Here is a 21,922-nt window from a genome sequence, read left to right on the forward strand (position 1 = left end):
AAAAAAAAAAAAAAAAAAAAAAAAAAAAAAAAAAAAAAGGAATAAACAGCACGGTTCAATAAGAAAAAGAGATAGGGGGAGGTGCCTATGGCTCAAGGAGTTGGGTACCAGCCCCAAATACCCATGGTGGCAGGTTCAAACCTGGCCCTGGCCAAAAACTGCAACAAAAAAAAAAAAAAAAAAAAAAGACAGGATTTGAAACCCAGGAGAGGTACTTAGAACTGGAGATAATACCTTCTGTGTTCTAATGCCTCCTAATATAGTAACTAACAACTAGATACATAGTAACTTAATATTAATAAAAGAGATAAGCATTTTTATAATGAAATTCTGTTTAAACCTTCTGATGTCAAATATAAACTATTTTTAAGTAGATATTATTCCATATATTCAATATTAATAAAGTTATGTAATAATTCAATAATGGTAAAATCTTTTCATGACTATAATGTGAACTGTTTCTACACTCTCACCCAGTTGAATACTATTATAAATGAATGTTAAGGAATTGTTTGAATTAGAATCTCCTGTAACAAGTTCTTCAGGAAGTACCACCTCTATTGTACATCACTCAACAGAAAAGTGTGGCCTTTTGTTCTATTATTTGCACAGATACAGCTAAAATAAACTGAATGGTTTTCTCAGATATATATAGATAGATAAGTTACAGATACCACATATATTTAATCTGGATCTGGTCTCTTTGACTAGTTGTAAGAGCCATTGAAACTTTTATCTAATTCTCAATACTCTCCACTACCACTACATATCAGACTCAATTAAAAAAAAATAAGATGGTGATGTTTACCATTCACTAGTTTTTCAATTAAAAGTATGATTAAGCTTGAAAAAAAGAATTCACCAAATAGAACATAACATAAACTCAGGAAGAAAAACATTAAGGGAGAATTTACTACCCCATATCACCAGCATAATATTTTGAAATGATGTCTAATTCATTTTTAAAGTACTTAATAATGATGGGGGCAAAACTGTTTCAATGGTTATAATTTTTTGGGGTACTATTTCTGTTACCAAGAGAACTTTTTCTATAGAATTTAACTACTTGCATACACACAATGCCAATTATAGTAAACTTAATAAATATAAAATCTTCTCCATTCATCCCCAAAGGGGAAAAAAAAATCTCTGAATACTATGCCAAAGATTGTTATGGTCATAAAATTGGATGAAAGGAAACATTTCATCATGGTGGAATCAAAGTGTTTGAAATAAAATTCTATTTTGCTCCATAAAGTCATCCTCTTTTCCATTTATAATTGACTATAAAATCATGAGTGGGAAAGTTCAGTACTACAGATAAGCAAAGGTCTTACCATCACATTCCACTCTACATAACTTTCAGCTGTGTGTGAAATGTTCATCTCTACTTCTGACAAAAATGTGCAACATGAGATTTATAGACACAAAAGGCAAAGTTACATCTGATCCACTAATTCTTTCCTTCTTCTGGCCCTAAAAAGTAAAACTTGGTATGAAAAGTAAAACTTAGTATGAAAAAAACTACAGACTGAGCAACCCACATCAGAAAACCCAAAATGCTTCAAAATCTGAAACTTTTTAAACATTACTCAAAGGAGTGAGTGCTCATTGGAGCATTTCAAATTTTGGATTTTTGAATTGGAACGTTCAACCTAAATACAATGCCAATATCCCCAAATCCAAAAAATCTGACACTTCTGGTCCGAAGCATTTAGGTTAAGAAACATTCAGGCTAGGCACGCCTATAATCCTAGCATTTTGGGAGACCAAGGCAAGAGGATGACTTGAGGCCAGGAGTTCAAGACCAGCCTGGACAACACAGCAAGATATTACCTCTAAAGAGTTTTTTGAAAAAATCATTTTTAAAAAATTTATATTCTATGCTCCATATTCCCATTCTGGAGCTAAGCATACATCAATAGTTAAGGACCTCAGGCATCTATTACAGCTCCAATTCTCAATCCTTTTAAGCTAGACTCCAAAAGAACTCTACATAAATAAAGATAACTGGATGAAGACGCCAAAGACTACCTTTTGACAAAGAGCCTCCCCAGACCAAACTTCAGTCAGAATCATCTTAATCCTTTTCCTAAACAGACTTCAACTTTTGGACTTCCCAAATATCTTGTCTTTGTATCACCAATTTTAGCAAGAAGTTTGCTAAGGGAGGATTGGCAAGAATTTTGCTAAACCAGCTTAGCCAGAATCTCCAATCTTCAACATCTGATACCCTCAATATCTAATCTGATGGCCTTCAGCAAGAATCCTCATAGGTCAGTTTAGCCAGAAACTCTCCTCACCTCTGATGTTTCCTTTTAGTTATTTTCCAACCATTAACATTCACCACTCTTTTTGTTCCCCTACTCCTTGGCTATAAATTCCTACTTTTTTGTGTATTCAGAATTGAGCCCAATCTTTCTTCTCTACTGCAAAACCCCACTGTGTTAGTTTCCCCAGAATAAAGCCTTCCCATCTTTAACAAGTGTTTGAATAATTTATTTTAACACCTTTCAGCCCAACAACAAAAGAAGAAGGTAAAGAAGAAACCACAGGGAAAAAACCACCGTAGACTATCACGTATCCCTCCCTGAGCTCTGCATAACCTTCCATCTGCTCTAGAAAACATCAACTGACAAAGCCTTCTAGAACACTCCTCTGGAATAAAGTAATGAAGCAAGCAAACAGGAGAAATAAAAATATTTGTACATTCTCTTCTAACAAGTGTGGAGAGGGAAAGGAATATTCAGTGAAACAAAAAGCACATAAACTATTTAATAAACATTTTAGATACTGGTTCATGAAAACCCCAAGTAGTTAAATTTTCATTCTAAACCAGAGGAAACAGTGCCACCCACTGACTGCTTAGTTAACTTTAACTGAGAAACACAAAACCTCAACTCTTTGAAGCATCAAAAGTAAACTGTGCACTAAATTTTACTTTAGAATTTCAAATATTCTTAAACCTTTTTGACTTTAGACCACAATTTTCCCTTGAGAAAAGTTACCACAAAAAATGGTTTATATTCAAGCCATGTGATTCAACACAAATGGTACCTGCCCATAAACTACAGATGCCAAAACTTGCTTTGCCTGAACCTATCGACAAGGTATACAACCAACAAATGCAGATGCGACAGTCTACAAGACAACTGTAGTTGTCAAAAAGTTTTAGTAAGTTGATGGCAATTTTTTTTTTAAAGAAAATGAATACTATTCTAAATTAACAGTTTTTAAGAGACATTACCAAATGCTATGGAACCACCTTATTCATTTTTTGGACTCAAACTACCTGGGCTTCCTTGGTAGTTGAGTGGTCAGGATTTGGCACTCTCAAACTACCTGTAAAAATGAATTTGATATAACAATATAGAAAATTGGATGAAAGTATTAAAACAATATAACATCACTATTTTTACTTCCTTTTGTATGAGAAAAGTTAAAATGACTTTTTAAAAATTTTTACAGATGAATACTGGAGAATTTAGTAATAACATATCACATCTTTAAATTACTTTAAAATAGCTCAGAAAGAGTGATAAAGCAAAAACAGCAAAATGTTGACTGTTAAATCTGGATAATTGCTAAATGGTAGTTAATTTTTCTTTGCTTTTCCCGTATGTTTTAAAAATTTCACAGAGAAATTTTAAAAACACCTGTACAAACAGTAATAAAGGCAGTTATTTTAGTAATTTTTTTCTTTAATACAAGGCTTACATATAAATTTGCCTCCACTTAGCTATAGCATACATATATTTCAAATTATCAAAATGTATCAGGCCAGAAGCTTTGGTGGGTACACTATCTACTCAAAAGCAATTTCCAGCAAAACTACTAATGTCTCTCAACTAATATTTATTTATTATCCCTGAAAGACATTGTGGAAAACCTATAACATTTGTTACTTTCTTTTTTTAAGTAAAAACTAATTTTCATTTTGTTTTCAAAACCTGCCATTGATACATACACCTCAGGCCCAGGAAGTTCACTGTGGCCCGTTTTCCAGGTCCCTAAGAAGGGTCTGACCTCCTGTCTGGGATTCTACCTTTCTTTGTTCACAGCTATAATCTCAGGCATCCAGTAAAGTGACTGCTGCAAAGAATCAAAGTATTTATCAGATAAGTAGATGGACGGTACAGATAAGGTACAAATCAGCACCGTTTCAAAAGCAACTTATACAGATTTTAGTGACAAGGTTTTTCAACTTTTATTTTTACTCCAGGCCCTGTTCTTACCCAAACAAGAGAAAGATATGCACCCTCTATACTCAAACACTCTTCTGTCCAATGCACAGCTCCTTTCTTGGACTGAGCTGGTCACTGAACCTCTCTTCCCTTAAAGCAACTTCCCAACAAAATGTTCTTCTTTTCCTTTTATTAATATAAGCCTAGAAACATATGCACACCCCCAAATCCTTACATAAATGATTTCATAGCGCAAATGACCTTTTAAAAATTTTAAGAGTTGGCCTTTTCCTTGTTACAACAACAGGGCCATTCACTGAGGCAAACATATCTTGCTTTGTGAACCTGTATCTTTCTCTTGCTCTATAAACATAGCTTTCTCTTCCTCAATAAACTTTGTTTCACACTTTAAGAAAAATCTTTGTGAGTCATTCCTTAAATAATGAACTTAGAAAGCCAATTTAAAATTTGTCAGAGCAAGAGACAAAATAAAGAATCAACACGCATTTAGCGTAACAATTAAAGTCAATCAAACAAAAGACAAAATAAGATCCATTATGTCTAGACAAAAACCTGCACATGAGTATCTACAGCAATCTTATCCATAATTGCCAACACGGAAACAAGCAAGATGTCCTTCACTCAGAGAATGGATAAACTGTGGTACATTCAGACAATGAAGTATTATTCCGAGCTAAGAAAAATGAGCAATAAAGACAGGAAAAGATGGGGGAAACTTAAGTGCACATTACTAGCTAAAGAACCCAATCTGAAGAGTCCACACTGTATGAATCCAACTTTGTGACAATCTGGGAAAGGCAAAACTATGAAGACGGTAACAATACTTGTAGTTGCCAGAATCTGTGAGGAAAGAGCAATGAATAGTTAAATCATGAAGGATTTTTTTTTTTTTTTTTTTTTTGCAGTTTTTGGCCAGGGCTGGGTTTGAACCCACCACTTCTGGTATATGGGGCCAGGGCCCTACTCCTTTGAGCCACAGGCGCCGCCCAATCATGAAGGATTTTTATGTCAGTGAGGCTACTGTGCAGGATACTAGAATAAAGGATAAGTGTCATTTTACATTTGCCCAAACCCACAGAACATACAAGACCAAGAGTAATACTAATATGAACTGCAGACCCCAGGGGACAATGTGTGTCAGTGTAGGTTCATCAGTGGTAGCACATGTCCCACTCTGGTGGGAGATGCTGGTACAGGGGAGCCATGCATGGGAAATCTCTGTGCCTTTTGCATATATCCTCATGGGAAATTTCTGAATCTTCTACTCAGTACTGCTACAAACCTAAAACTGCTCTCAAACAGACTGTCTTAAAAAATGCTAAGATTCATATTTAAATTGTGTCATTCATAACGAGGATTTACATCTCAAAACTTTAATGAAGCTTACAGAGATTAACCTGGATTAATAAAAATTATAAATTCCTAGAAGCAAACAACTTCACAAGTGAAAAGAAATTTTAAAGAATCATAAAGTTCAAATCTCTTGCTCAAAATCCCAGGGCCACTCAGTCCAAAGAAACAGTCTTCACAGGAAAGCAGTTCTCCTAAGTATGAATCCATATTTCTAAAACCAAGTAGAAAATAATCAACAGACAACCTACAGAATAGGAGAAAATATTCACAAACTACACATCTGACAAAGAGCTAACATCTGACAAAGGGCTAATGTTCGGAATCTACAAAGAATTTAAACACATCAGAAAGAAAAAAACCCATAAAAAAGCAAACGACATGAATAAAATTTTTTCAAAAGATAGTCAAATGGCAAGCAAACATATGAAAATATGTTCAAAATCACTAATCATCAAGGAAATGCAAATTAAAACTATGAGAAACCACCTTTCCCCTGTCAGAATAGGTATTATTAAAAAGTTAAAAACTACCAGCATGAGCAAAAGCGAGATTCACCTCTACAAAAAATAGAAAAAAATTAGCCAGACGCGGTGGCACATACCTGTGGTCCCACCTACTTGGGTGGCTAAAGGAGGATAATCCATTTGAGCTCAGGAGATTGAAGCTGCAGTGAGCTACGATGACGCCACTGCACTCTAGCCCAAGCCATAGAGAAAAATCAGGTTTCAGAAAGAAAAAAAAAAGTCAAAAAACAATAGATATTGGCATGTATGCAGTGAAAAGGGGAACACTTATACACTGTTAGTGGTGATATAAATTAGTGCAACCTCTATGAAAAACACTATGAGAGACTTGTCAGACTGCTAAAAGTAGAGCTACCATTCAATCCAGCAATCCCACAACTGGGTATCTACCCAAAGGAAATGAAGACATCACATCAAAAAGACATAGGCACCCCAATGTTGATTATAGCACGATTCCCAATTATAAGGGTATAGAATCAACCTAATTAACCTAACTGCCCATCACTTATGATTGGATAAGGAAAATATAATAGACTGATATATAATTTACACACACACATATATATCAAGGAATACTATTCAGCCATAAAAAATAATGAAATAATATCCTTTGCAGCCACTTGGGTGGAACTAGAACCCATTATTCTAACTGAAATCTCTCAAGAATGGAAAACTAGATACCACATGTTCTCATTTATAAATAGGAGCTAACTGAGGGTTATATATAGTCATAAACCAGTGTAACAGACATTGAAAACTAAGAAAGGAGAAGAGTAGAAGACAAGTGAGGGGTAAACCCTACCCATCAGGTACAATGTGCACTATTCTGGTGACAGGGGCACTAAAAGCCCTGACTTCGGCATTATACAATTCATCCATGAAAATGCTGTTCCCCTAAGTCTATTGAAATAAAAAAAATAGAAACAAATGGAATATATTGCTTTCTAAACATCTTCTTAGGTTTCTGTACTTCATTTACCATGGCATATATTTCTATGGATTACACAGCGTAATGATAAGGCATTTTCTAGTCACTGTACCTAAAATTACATTACCTTAAATTTTTACCATAAATTTCCTTACTTTCAGAGACTTTAGATTTTAATGTAGTTAATGTCATTTTTTTTTATACTTAGGCTCTTATGAAAATGAATACTGTTTTATAGGAAATGAATTCCTGTTGGTGTCATATCAAGCTCAATTTTGTTACTGCTCTTAACTGCTGATTCTGTTGACTTCTTATCTCTGAAAGAAATTTAATATATTTTAATATGGATATAAAAATTGTTGGGACACATTGAGCAGCAGGTAGCAACTTTAAGTGTACCTTGCACTGCTTCGTCATAGCAAGAGCTCAACTACGAGCTTACACTTTTTTATGTGGGAAACTAATTTGGTACTTTAAGATCATCTTGGCATTACTGTAAATATATTATTGAAAAGAAGATTTTCTATATTCTAGATTATCAAAATAATAGGTGCAGCTTTATTAAATAGCCAAATTCCTCTTTATAATAATAATACCTTCCATGGCGTGGCTTATACCTATAATTCCCACATTCAGAGAGGTCAAGGTGGAAGAATCCCTTGAGCTCAGGAGTTTAAGACCAGCCTGAGCAAGAGCAAGATCTCATCTCTACTTAAAGTACAAAAAATAGCCAAGCACTGTAGGTAGATGCCTATAGTCCCAGCTCCTTGGGAGGCTGAGGTAGGAGGATTGCTTGATCCCAGGAGTTTGAGGTTACTGCGAGCTAAGCTAAGGCCATGGCACATTAGCCAGGGGCAACAGAGTGAGACTATCTCGAAAAAATAAAATAATAATAATAATAATAATGATGTCTTTGACGTATGGTACCTTAGTTAAACAAGGTATCTTATACCTCAAAACCCCATTAGACAGGATCCCCTTCCTAGTCCCCAGTATAGTCTGTGTTTCCAGATTTAGCTACTCCAGTCCAAATAAAAGGCAATAATGGTTTGGTACCTGTAGCTCAGTGAGTAAGGGTGCCAGCGATATACACTGAGGCTGGAGAGTTCAAGCCAATTGTCTTTGCTAAACAACAAAGACAATTCCAACCCAAAAATAGCTGGGTGTTGTGATGGGCACCTGTAGTCCCAGATACTTGGGAAGCTGAGGCAAGAGAATCACTAAAGCCCAAGAGTGTGAGGTTGCTATGAGCCGTGATGCCACAGCATTCTACCAAGGGTGACACAGTGAGACTCTGTCTCAAAAAAAAAAAAAAAAGGCAGTAATATAAATTTTTAATCAAGTGTCTTCAGCTTTGTATAATCTCCAAAAAATCCCGCTTTTTGAGTTTTTGTATTACTACCACCACTCTAAAGTCTAAGGTCTCTGAGAACAAGTGTCCTTTTCTACTGGTCATTCACTCAGCAGTTACTGAGCACCAGTCACTAAGTACGCTGTCCTAGACCACAGCAATCAAAGCTACAGCACAGTGGACCTGTTTTTAAGTCAACAAGTATAATCAGCATAATGTGATAAATGCTATGTTGGAAGAAAATACAAGATGCCAGGTAGGCCTATATTTCATTCTATATGGAGAGGAACCAGTCTCATACTACAAGAAAACTAAGCAAAAAGCTAACTCATACAAGCCGTTCAGAGTAAGAGGGCTGATTAGACCTCAATTTTGTAGAAATTACATAGGCTAAATATAAATTAAACCTGAAAACCAAGGCAATATATTAGCAAAGTACGTCTTGAGAAAGACAAAAGGAGAACTCAGACATCTACAGATATGTAAACTTTAGTGAAGAGTAACTGTAACCCAGAATCTTCTAAACATTTGATTTTGAGACTCTTTTCAGCATAAAATTTAAGTCCTAGAGGTGAAAGTTTTAGAGGGTTAGGATAAAGGTGAGGGAAATCAAAAAAGAATCCCACAGAAAGATCTAAGGGGATAAACTGTCCATTTCCAGATAGAAATCAGGTAATAGTGAAAAGGATTTGAAAATCAACCTTATGAACATCAAAAAGAATTTCTCTCATTTTCAACATCCTCAGATGAGACTGGCTATTTAAACCTACTGGGTTAAAAATAAAAATGAAGTAATGTGATTCTGGCTTAACCTTTAGTGTATTTAAGAATCACCTGAGGTTATAAATGCAGACTGCCAATTCCTGTACTCAAAGTGAGGATTCCCAAGGTGTGGCTCAGAAACCTCTCAGTCTGTGTGACAAACTGAAAACTAATGTCTTTAACATGGAAATCCGCTCAAACTGCTCTTCCCTGTCCCCTTTACCTAATCCAGCTTCAAAAAAGAGGGACTTCATTGTGAATCCAGAATAAAACAGACTGTAAAGTGACAAAAATTCGCTAACTCTTCACAGAGAGACAGAAGCAGAGAGATAAAAGCAATATAAATTGAATCAAACTAGGGCAAGTATTTTCTTCTAGAACTCTCTCTTTTCCTAGAACTCAATCTTTACTGGGCTCCCTCCTGAGATCCTGTTCCTTTTACGTGCCGCTGTAATAACCGAGCCCCCAGCCCCTAACCCCCAGGACTAGTAAGAATGCAACAAACCCCATATACTTGTAAAAAGAACTTCTCCTAAGCCTTTTAGCCTCAGCCTCCCTTGCCCCTCAAGGGAGGAGAAGTTAAGATCTGGGAAGAAGCTCAAGGAGATAAGGGAAGGAAGGGAGGCAGGGGTGAGCCCTGGGCGAAAAGGGCTGAAGTCGGTTTAAGGCCTAAGCTGTTCTCGGAAATTTACCAAATACCCCTCATTTGATGATTTGTGAGTTAATGTATCTTAAGTTAGTATGTACCCCCACCCTGAATTGTGTAACCCCTTATGATGCACCCCATCTTATGATGATGAAGTAATGTGTATCTTGTGATGTATGAATCAATATGTACCCTCACCTTGCGACCCCGCTCTAACTGCTATGATTGGCTTCTGTATTGCGCTAGCTCGTTGACCCTGCAAAATAATGGTATAAAAAGGCACTTCACCTGCCAGTCGGGGCTGAATGCCTTTGTGATGATCCAGCCCGCCTACAGGCGTCAATAAATTTTATCAATTACTGCATCAAAGTGGGGTCCACTTTTTTATCTCCACGGCTCTGACCCACTTTACGGCATACTCTTCACTAATTCCTTTCCACCGAGACTAGGCTATCTGCTTCCCCTTTAAGAATGAAATATCTCTAACCACAGAAGGCGAAGCAGAAAGCAGAGGAGAAATCAGAAGAAAGGGGGCCTGGGAAAGGCTGTTCATGACCACATGCTAAATTGAGAAGCACAATGAACTCTGAAAGCTCTCAGGGAAAAACCTGCTTACTGGGGAAAAGAAAGAACAATAAACATAGTATATTTGCAGGAAGAAAAGCAAGACCAAAAAAAAAATAATAATCCTTTTACAAATACTATATCATTCTATTTTTTCTGCACAGAAGCATGGTTCAGAATATGACTGAAACAATTTTCTTGAGCCTGATTATGTTACCATTTAAGATTTCAAATTATACACCTTGAATTTCTCTCCAAGTATCAAAGGTAAGCTATGCAATGCTAACAATATTTTGAGATAACTAGTACTATTATAATACAAAATATTAGATTGACATGAAAATCACTATTTTGAAAGGTCAAAAATAATCAAATACAAAAGCACCAAAAGCAAGCAAATATGGAAAGGAATGGCTTCTCCACAAGTGGAGCAAAAACACCTGATAGAGGGCACCACCTCCCAGTTTTGTTAGACTCCTTCCTACACCTGCCTTGCATCCCTCAATTACCTAGACATGTCAACTCCTTCCCCACTTTACTCTTCCCCTTACCGCTGCTTCATTTAAGAGATTATCATCATACTGAACGACTCTAATGGCCTCAAAGTGATCTCTTTGCCTTCAGACTGGGCCCTATCAACCAATTTTCCTTATTGGCAATTCAGCATAGTATCAAAAAGAATTCAAAATCCTTAAACAAAATATTAACAAAGTAAAACTAGTCATTTCTATGCAAATAGCACAGTTTTCATAATCAAATTTAACTATGTTAATCACTTACATCATAAAATAATTTTCTATCAGCAGCAAGTCGTTTAGATGCCAGTGTCTTGGTAACATGATAGAAGGTAAGCAATGCTCTGTGCTGTCGGAGATCATCCTGGACTTTGACAGACTCTATAAGAGTGGGAATCAGTTCGGGCCACTGTCTGGGACAATCCAATCTAGCAACTTTTGCAATCAGCACTGCAATTTGAGTTGCAATCTAAAAAGAAACAATTAAATATCAGAAGCATATGCAATCAGGCAAAGGTTAAGGAATGAATTCATAGTTAAATATTACCTTTTTTGGTTAATTATACATTTAACAAAACTAAAATTTCACCAAACTGGTTAAGACAGTGGTTCTCTAAGTGTGGTACATGGACCCCATGGGGGGCCTAGAGCCCTTTTGTGGGTCTATGAAGTCCTCCTTTCCCAACTGCATGTCAGCGTGAACTGGGTTTGGGTTTTCTTCATCTAACTTCCAACAAAATAGTATACCACAACAATATCAAGAAGCAGATATGAAAATCTAGATGTCTTCTTTTAAATAGCCAGATACTAAAGAGAGATGGAAAAATGTAAAACAATGGCATCCTTCTCACTAATTCTTGTTTCAGAAATAGCTATAATACTATTGCACATTTTTTAATGCAATTTATGTCAACAAGTACGGTTTTATTATCTTTTAATTAACTAATATTTTTACATTTCTCTGCTTTAACTTCTAATACAGTAAACATCACAGATATAGCCCTTTGTAGTCTTTCATTTTAGCCATATAAGGAAGTCCTGCAACCACAAAGTTTAAGAATCACTGACCAAAGAGTAGAAATGAATATCAAGTATTAGGTACTTAAATAGTATTTAAATAATGATATTTCTACAGATCAGTGATTCCCAAATAACAGTTAGGGAGTGGTTAACTTGTCAATCACCCAAATTTTTCAGTCGCTTCCCCACCACCTCCTGTCCCAGTGAGAGTAACTCTCTTCTTCACCATCATCCCTCATCTCTGTCTAGGAAACACACAGAAATGAATTCACTGACACAAGTCAAGATAAAACCGCATCAGAAATACTGCCAATACTGTGTACTTTAAGATTTGAGTTAAAATAATCAAGTATAGTAAATTACCTTGGAAAAATTTAAGAATGTTTGCAACTAAATGCAAAGCTTATTTTATTCTTGGAAGAAAAACTTCACTATAAGAGAAAGAAATAGTAAAACTGTATAATCTAAAAATCTACCATCTACCACAGAGTAATGAGAATTGAAAATGTGAATACAGGAAACAGACAAACCCTCAAGCCATCCAGTAGATTTTGCTTTGTAAGCGGCAGGAAAGATAATCCAAATCATCAAAACTAATCCCTGTGCAGTAAAACTATAAATATAGCTACGTATCACTAAACAACAGAGATGATATTCTGAAAAATGTATCATTAGGCAATCCCATCACTGTGTGAGTGTCAGAGAAGGTAATCAAATGTGCTATACTTTTACATGACTGGCAGTGCAACAGGCTTGTTTACACGCGTATCACCACAAACATGAGTAACGTGCTGCACTATGACATCAGGACACCTACAATGTCAGTAGGCATTAGGAATTTTTCAGCTCCATTACACTCTGATGGGACCATCACCAGTACATGCACTCTACTGTTGACCAAAATGTCTTCAGGTGATGCCCAACTGTATATAGAGAGCTGCTTTAAATATTGGCTCGAAAACTACAAAATTGAAAGCATACGAATATTCCTTACAATGACTTCTGAATTTTCAATACCAGCCAAATCCAGCCAAAATTCGTAACAACTACAACTGGATGTCATAATTTAAAAACCAAAAAAGAAGTATTTATAAACATCCTAAATAAAAAGAGTATAATTTTTAATGCTAGGAAACAAAATTATTTTGAAAAAGAAGCAAAAATTAAGAGAAGAGAAATAATAATTAGAATTCATTTTCTCACTAACCTGGTTTATTGGTTCATTGAAGTTGGTGATAAGCCCTGCACGCAATGTAGTTTTCTCCTCCTCTGAGAGAGCACTGTAAAAAGATATGTTTATTACACAGAAGAATGCCACCTAATAATAAATGCAGGTGAGTGCCACTTGAATTTTAACAATAAAAAGCTTTTTAAACATGTGAACTGACTGGTTTTGGTAAACAAATAGGATTATTTCCATTACTTGTGTGTACATATGGCACACTGAGTAAGTGAGAAGCATAAAACTGCTTTACAAAGAATAAAGAAGAACAACACTAAATAAGACAAATCCAGACTAATCAATATGATATTTTGATGTTCACTTTTATTGATGTAAAAATAGTTGCCTCTCCCCATAATTAATGCCTAGGTAAAAGAAAAAATCTATTGAAGTAAATTTTACTCTTCCACTGGTTTCTTTCATAAAATTTGAAATTGCATCAGAAATTATAGGGATTCAAAATCAGAGAATATTTGGAATGGAAAACTTATTAGAAATCCACTCATTTGACTTGGCGCCTGTGGCTCAAGCAGCTAAGGCGCCAGCCACATACACCTGAGCTGGCAGGTTTGAATCCAGCCCAGGCCAGCCAAACAACAGTGACAGCTGAAACCAAAAAAAATAGCCAGGCGTTGTGGCAGGCGCCTCGCTTGAGCTCAGGAGTTGGAGGTTGCTGTGAGCTGTGATGCCATCGTGACAGCTTGAGGCTCTGTCTCAAAAAAAAAAAAAAAAAGAAATCCACTCATTTAAATCCTTTCATTTTACATTTCTGGAAAGAATAAACACAATACTCATAATGTTGAAGGCATATGAAAAAGAAAACTAGAAAGCTAAAGGACAGAGGTGAAGAATATTCAATGTATAAGATCATATACATGATGAGTTCTGAAGTGTATGAATTTATTGTTTATTTTAAAATTAAATTTTAAAGCCTCATTAATTTAAGGTTCCCATTGTGGTTATCTTGGAGTAGCTGGCATGGGACAAATCATCCAGCTATAAAAGTTGTATTTGATTTATAAAAAAAAAAAAAAAAGATTTTAAGGCATCTGTTGAAAACTGAATTGTGTCCCACAAAATATAATGCTCAAGTCCTAAACCCAAGTCCTAAAGTATCTGAATGTGACTTTATTTGGAAACAGAATCTTGACAGATGTAATCAAGTTAAGATGAGGTCATACTGGATTTGGTTGAGTCCTAATCCAATGACTGACGTCTTTACAAAAAGAGGAAAATCTGGACAGAGACACAGAGGACACCCAGGAAAGAAGTTCATGTAAAGGAGAGATTACAGTGATGCCCTTACAAAGCAAGAAACACCAAGGATTGCCAACCACCCAGAAGCTAGAAAGACAGGCAAGAATTCCCTCCCAGAATCTTCAGAGGGAGCCCAGCCTTGATTTTGGACTTCTTGTCCGAGTTATAAAAGGTTAAATTTTTGTTGTCTTAAGTTAACAAGTTTATGGCAGTTTACAGGACCTAAAAACAACCTAGGCAGCCAGGATCATCTAGGTCCCAGAGAAGGGAATAAACTGTGATGAACTAGAAAGTTTTCTCTTTTAGCTATCTGTCCACAAGAAATCAAACTGAAAACAGCAGCTAGAAAACTAAAGAGCAAATGAAGGACTGCATCAGTTCTTACAGTGATGAAGAAACAAAAATTAAAGTTCACAGACCACCAAACAGTGCAGTAAACACCCAAGAATTGCAGTTGAAACCTCAGGGAGTCTGCAGCCTGAGATTAACTAAAGAAAGAGATCATTGTATCAACGCTATCAAGCTTAAAATCATATTCTATTTGTTTGCCCAAAGAAAAATTAAATTCTCTCTGGAGAAAGATAACAGAATTAAATCTCCAATTTTAACTACATGATGTTAAGAATTCAATCAAAATTTACTAAGCATAAGAAATAGAAAAAAATGACTGAAACCAAAAAAGAAATAGAACCACGAAAAACAAATAGTAGAACAGACCCTGCAGTTATCAAAATCACACCTAAAATAATTATAAATATATTCAAGAAAATGAGGTAGAGAACTTCACCAGACAACTAGAATCTGGTTAATGTGAAAGGGAAGGCCTGGAACGGTGGCTCACACTATAATCCTAGCACTCTGGGAGGCTGAGGCCCGGGGACTGCCTGAGCTCTGGAGGTCACTATCAGCCTGAGCAAAAGTGAGACTGCGTCTATATATAAAAAAGTAGGAAAAACTAGCCAAGCGTGGTGGCAGGTGCCGATAGTCCCAGCTTGAACTCAAGAGTTTGAGGTTGCTATGAGCTAGGTTGACAGGCATGGCACTCTACCCACAGCATCAAAGTGAGACTCTTGTCTCCAAAAAAAACAACAACAACAAAGAAACACCTAACTTACCCAACATCATATCTTAGCCACAACTATCTTAAACGTGCCAAAAACACATTAGCTTACAGCTGGGCAAAATCATCTAACACAAAGCCTATTTTATTAGTAAAGGGATAAACATCTCACGTAATTTATGAAATACTATACTGACGGTGAAATACATAAAGGTTATATGAGTACTCAAGGCACAGTTGCTACTGAATTCATAATACTTTTGCACCATAGTAAAGTCAAAAAATCATTAAATCAAACTATCATAAATTGGGTACCATCTGTATGAAAAGAAATAAGCAAATAACCTGGAGAAAATTCCTGACTTCAGCAATTTTCCAATAACAGTTAACTTTCTACCTTTAATTTTATGCACATGTCATCAATAGATGAATTAAGACTATATTTCAAATCGAAATTGAATAGTATGTAATTAATTAGGAGCCAAGTAAACTGCACTGTACACAGTAATAAGATATGAACTTAAGTTAGGAAATTCTCATTCAGTGAAAATGATGGTAAGAGTAGGAACTACATAAGATTAAACTTAGATGAGAACATAAGGAATAGACTTTTTAAGTGCTTTAAATTTAAATCTAAATTCAATTTATTGGCCAAGGCTGGTAGCTCATAATCCCAGCACTTAGGGAGAATGAGCTGAGAAAATTGCTTAAGACCAGGAATTTAAGACCAGCTTGGGCAACACAGCAGACCGCATACCTACAAAATAATTAAAAAATAAGCCAGGCAAGGTAGTGTGGGCCTATATTCCCAGCTCCTTAGGAGGCTGAGGAAAAATGATGGCTTGAGCCCAGGCATTCAATGTTGAGCTATGATCACACCACTGCACTCCAACCAAGGTGACAGAACAAGCCCCTATCTCAGAAAACATGAAAAAAAAAAGTTCAATTACTAATGTGCCATTCTTGCTCCTTGTCTAAGAACATTCACCTCCTTTTCAGCTTTGATCTCAACTTACACTAAAAGAAACAGCTTGATACTTAACTATCTAATACCATCTGATTTCTCCCCTAACTTTTTTAATATAAGCTAAATTTCAGTTTTTAATTCTTTATGTAAAAATATAATCAGATATTTAATCACAATTTACTCCCCATTCAAAATAGTCATTTATGGATTTTAAGAGACATGTAAAATGTAATTGGATAGAACAGTAGAAAACCTTGTATTGCTGAGTACTACTGGGTCCATTTTCTATAATCCAATAATGCACGATTTCTCATCATAAACTACTTCATTTTTCCCCAAATCACAAATTAATCCTTAAAAACAAGGTGAGATGGGTTTGCCTTACACCACAGTATTCTACGTGCAGCCTAAAAATACTCTACTTGCTTCCATTATTACTCAAGGACATGTTTTATATGCACGTTGAAGTATAATACTTGACAAGTATTTTTAGAAAGGTTTTATGAATATGAGAATTTGCAGAGCTTGAGTGCCATCTACTGGACACAAAGATTACATTACTTCAGCAATATAGTTCACTACTGTACTTCTATCAAGCAAGTATCTGCCAGGTTACTACCTTTCCACCAAATAAGTAACATGTATTGTAAACAACTATTAAGCAAAACCTGCTGACTTACTACCTGCATAGCCATTACAATTGAACCTAAAGAGATTACAAAGGTATACTACCCCATTCCCAACACAGAGGCATGAATGCATAAGACTCAGGAATTAACATCCTGCTGGTCCAGGGATTTCTTTCTGAATGGCTTTTTTCTAAGTCCTAACCTAACTTTGTACTTTTTTTGTTGAGACAATGTCTCACTATGTTGCCCAGGATGGTGCTGCACTCCTGGCCTCAAGCAATCCTATGCCTCAGGCTCCAGAGTAGCTGGGAGTGCCTACAGGCAACACCACCACACCAGACTTACACTCACATAGAAAAGGCCAACATGACACACAAACAAAACAAAACAAAAAAATCCACCAAGAAAACAGTAATAGAGCTGCTGATCAGCAATTAACTATGTAGAACACTCGTCTTTTTCAGTAGCTAACACACTTGTTTTGGATTTTTTTCTTTTAAATATCAAATATTTCACAAATTTCCATGTTGTCATGTACAGGTATCATATTAATCTCTGTATTGAATTTAGGTATATGTGCTACAAAAGTAAATGCCAGCACATTCTGTTACATAAATAGGTACATTCTTAAACTTTCTTGAATTCAGAAAGGGATACTGAGGAGGGAGCAACAGAACTTACTGAGGTGCTACACGTCTCCAGTAGCGATCAATTCCATGTTTAAAATATAGAACAGCAAGCCACCTTACATTTATATCCAGTGTGTGGTTTGTGAAAATATTCTGTAAATACAAAACATAATATTAGAATGAACATGTAATTAGTGAAAAGCATGATTAACATACCCACAGTAGGTCGGGCCCAGTAGCTCACGCCTGCAATTCTAGCACTCTGGGAGGCCGAGGCAGGTGGATTGCCTGAGATCAGGAGTGCAAGACAGGCCTGAACAAGAGCAAGACCCCATCTGTAAAAATAGCTGGGTGTTACATTAACTGTTTAAGCTGAGTAAAACACAACTTAAACAGTTAATAGTAGGTGCCTTATAGTCCCTAATACTTGGGAGGCTGAGACAAGAGGATCACTTGAGCCCAAGAATTTGAGGTTGCTGTGAGTGATGATGGTAAAGCACTCTACCAGGACAAGAAAGTGAGATTCTGTCTCAAAAAAAAAAAAAAAATATATATATATATACACACACACACACACACCCATGCCCACAGTAAAGTATAGATAGATCATTCAATTAAATGTTTAACTTTTATCACTGTAATAGCATATTAATATTTTCCAAATACAATATGTAGAGTTCTATAATTCATATAAGAATTCATACCTGCTCAGTAGTATGTTAACTGTTTAAGCTAGGTAAAAAAAAATGTGGAAATTCAATTATATTATTCTTTTAGGTATGCTTGAAAATTTTCCTAGTGAAATAAATCTAGAAACAAGCAAATCTAATTATCAGCATCCTGTTTCAAATGAATACCATAACTTACACATACCCAACAAAATAAATAACTTCTAAATTAAAAAAGAGGACCCAATACAGATTCAAAGATTTCTAAGGAGTCAAAGTGCCTAGGTTGTTAATACATGCTATGAAATAAACAACCTATTCCATAGTATCCTTCTTATCAAAACAATTATACTTACAGATAAGTTCAATAGGTGAACATTTTTAAGTGATATAAACCAGGTGTGAAAAATTTCATCAAAAACCATTACTCAAAAAATTTATTCACTGTTTTAATCCAAATAATAATACTAATTCACACAAGCCCCTACTATGCACAATAGTGAGAGATCATAAAAAAATAACTGTGCAAGCTAAATCATTCAATATGATCTTAATATCCAAGGAGAAAACTGCAATTGCTCTGTCACCTTTAAAAGTTTCAGTCGTGGGAAAGAGGAGAAGGAAGGGAGGGGAGAGGAGTAGGGAGAGTAATTGGTAGGATCAAACCTATGGTTTTATAGGATCAAACCTATAGTGCATGTGAAATTTACTAGGTGTAGAATATAAATGTCTTAACACAATAACTAAGAAAATGCCGTGAAGGCTATGTTAACCAGTTTGATGAAAACATTTCAAATTGTATATAAAACCAGCACAATGTACCCCATGATTGCATTAATGTACACAGCTAAGATTTAATAATAAAAAAAAAAGTTTCAGTCATGGGCCAGGCGCAGTGGAACATGCCTGTAATCCTAGCACTCTGGGAAGCCCAGGTGAGTGGAATGCATGAGCTCAGTAGTTTGAGACCAGCCTAAGAGCAAGACTCATCTCTAAAAATAGCTGAGCACCGTGGTGGGCACCTATAGTCCCAGCTACTTAGGATCACCAGAACCTAATAAGTTTTGAAGTTGCTGCACCACAATATTTTGAAGTTGCTGTGAGCTATGATGCCAGAGCACTCTACCAATGGTGACAAAGTGAAACTCTGCCTCGAAGAAAAAATAAAAAAGAAAAAAAAATTCAGTCAAAACATTACAACAACCTTACTACCAGTTCTAATGCACAGGGAAAATAAAAAGAACAGCAAATCTAATAGTATTTATACTGTAATTTCAAACATTACAAATAGGGCCAGGTGCGGTGGCTCACGTCTGTAATCCTAGCACTCTGTGGAGTCCGAGGCAGGTGGATTGCTTGAGCTCACAAGTTTGAAACCAGCCTGAGGAAAAGTGAGACCCTGTCTCTACTAAAGATAGAAAAACTGAGGTAAGAGGATCGCTTGAACTCAAGTTGGAGGATGAAGGTTGCTGTGAGCTACGACACCACCGCACTTTACCCAGGGCGACCTTGAGACTCTGTCTCTGAAAAAAAAAAAAAATTACAAATAACATTTTTACAAAAAAAAAATGCTTTAACTCTTATCTAGAATAGCTTGTGATAGGACAAATGCAGGCATGAATGTATTAGGTACTCAGTATACAATGAATGTAATTACACTATGCCACAGACCCAAATCAACTCAAATCCCCAGAGAAGACCTCTAAACTCAACCTTGTGTAGAAAAAACCTCAAAGCCAAAAATAATGATGTAGAAGAATGTTCTTTGCTATAGAAAAATAAACGCTAAATAATTTAAAAAGATATATACACTATGCTCTCATTTTTAGAAAATCATGTGTACAAAAAAAAAGATTACAAAGACCCTTGACAAGGAAGTCAGAGTCTCTCTTTGAGTCTCCATTATGAAACAAAGATTGTAACATACTTGACTTGGACACATTACATGTCTACCTTTAGCACTAGATAGAGTGCTTGTCTCATGCCTGGACTGTAATCTAGCACAGTGCCTGAAGTAGCAGAAACTTCATAATTATCTATTGAGCAAATGAGTAAATGAACGCAATTAAGGTGGGAATACCATAAAAGTTCGTAGGCTTAGTGAGCTAAGCCTGTCTCAATACTTGAGGAACCAAGAAAAGTTAGTTGCAGATGTCATTCCAAGTAGAAATACATTAAAAGTAGTTTGAATAACAGGACTGGAACACAACCCCAAGATCAGATCAAGTATTCAAATTTGGGAGACTAGAATGAACAGCTAGGGCCAAGATGCCAGGACGGTGAGTAGAGAGAAACAGTAAAACTTAACTTAAATAAAGCATTTTTTATTTATAAAAAAATGTTATAAATAAAATATTTATGTTATAATCTTTTCCAACTAAAAGAAATTTTACTATCTAAGAAGAAAATTATACCTAATAAAAACATCTAGGCATCCAGGAAATAGCTATGATTTTGTATTAAAAAAATAAAAAATAAATAAAAACATCCTGGCACTTAATATTATTAATAATTCATACAGTTATTCATACACAAAAAGACAACAGCTTAGTAATGCCTTTTGGTTTTTAAGGTCCAGCAGTAATAAGAAATTCTAAAGTGTATGTTTTGGCTTTGAAAAATCACAAGGCTAATTACAGAGCATATTCATTTAAATAAGCATATGGAGAGTAAAGACACTCAGATGTTCTAATGAGTTATACTATGCTATGCTCAAAATTTACAAACATGATGCTGGAATTATGTTAAAAAATGAGATATTTTAGTGTCTTTTTTTTTTTTTTTGAGACAGAGTTTCATTATGTCGCCCTTGGCAGAGTGCCGTGGCATCACAGCTCAAAGCAACCTCAAACTCTTGAACTTAAACGATTCTCTTGCCTCAGCCTCCCAAGTAGCTGGGACTACAGGCACCCACGACAATGCTTGGCTATTTTATTGTTATAGTTGCCGCTGCTGTTTGGCAGGTCTGGGCTGAGTTCAAACTCCCCACCCCTGGTATATGTGGCCAGCACACTAGCTACAGGTACCAAGCCATTTTTACTGTCTTTTACAATCTATCTTTTTTTAACTTTGAAATAGCCAAACTTCATGTCATATTCAAAATAACAAGTATGACTCTAAACACTTAATTTCCCTTGTAGTCATGACCAATATCTTAAATTTGACAAACTCAAAGTTGTTAGCAAAGACGTTAAAATATACAATATACATTAATTGCTATTATTTATTCTATATAACAAGATATGGTAAACAATATTGCTCTGAATTTGTGACCCAATCACAAACATTTGACCATCAGGTCAATTTTTGACCCAATTGGTAGACTTACTTCCCTGATCAGAAACTAAAAGTTCTCAGTTTCTCAGAGAAAATGAACAGAAAAGGCTCTCAACACAAAAAGTCTTCTTTGGCTCGGCTCCTATAGCTCAACCAGCTAAGGCTCCAGCCACGTACACCTAAGGTGGCGGGTTCAGATCCCCAGCCCGGACCTGCCAAACAACAATGACGGCTGCAACCAAAAAATAGCCAAATAGCCGGGCGTTGTGGCAGGCGCCTGTGGTCCCAGCTACTTGGGAGGCGGAGGCAGGAGACTCGCTTGAGCCCAGGAGTTGGAGGTTGCTGT

The 21,922-nt window shown here is 35.9% G+C and overlaps 1 protein-coding gene across 1 annotated transcript in view; it reads right to left on the bottom strand.

Moving 5' to 3' along the window:
• The window catches only part of IPO11 (importin 11), a 215,062-nt gene that overhangs the window by 170,721 nt on the left and 22,419 nt on the right, over positions 1-21,922 (bottom strand). The window contains exons 3-5 of the mRNA XM_003782731.3: positions 17,685-17,785; positions 13,076-13,148; positions 11,114-11,317 (exon numbers count right to left, since the gene is read on the bottom strand). Coding sequence (XP_003782779.1) covers positions 11,114-11,317; positions 13,076-13,148; positions 17,685-17,785 — 378 coding nt within the window. The remainder of the gene's footprint in view (positions 1-11,113; positions 11,318-13,075; positions 13,149-17,684; positions 17,786-21,922) is intronic.

Source organism: Otolemur garnettii, unplaced genomic scaffold (assembly GCF_000181295.1).
Source record: "Otolemur garnettii isolate 467f Iridium unplaced genomic scaffold, OtoGar3 scaffold00005, whole genome shotgun sequence".
In the NCBI taxonomy this organism is placed as follows: Eukaryota; Metazoa; Chordata; class Mammalia; order Primates; family Galagidae; genus Otolemur; species Otolemur garnettii.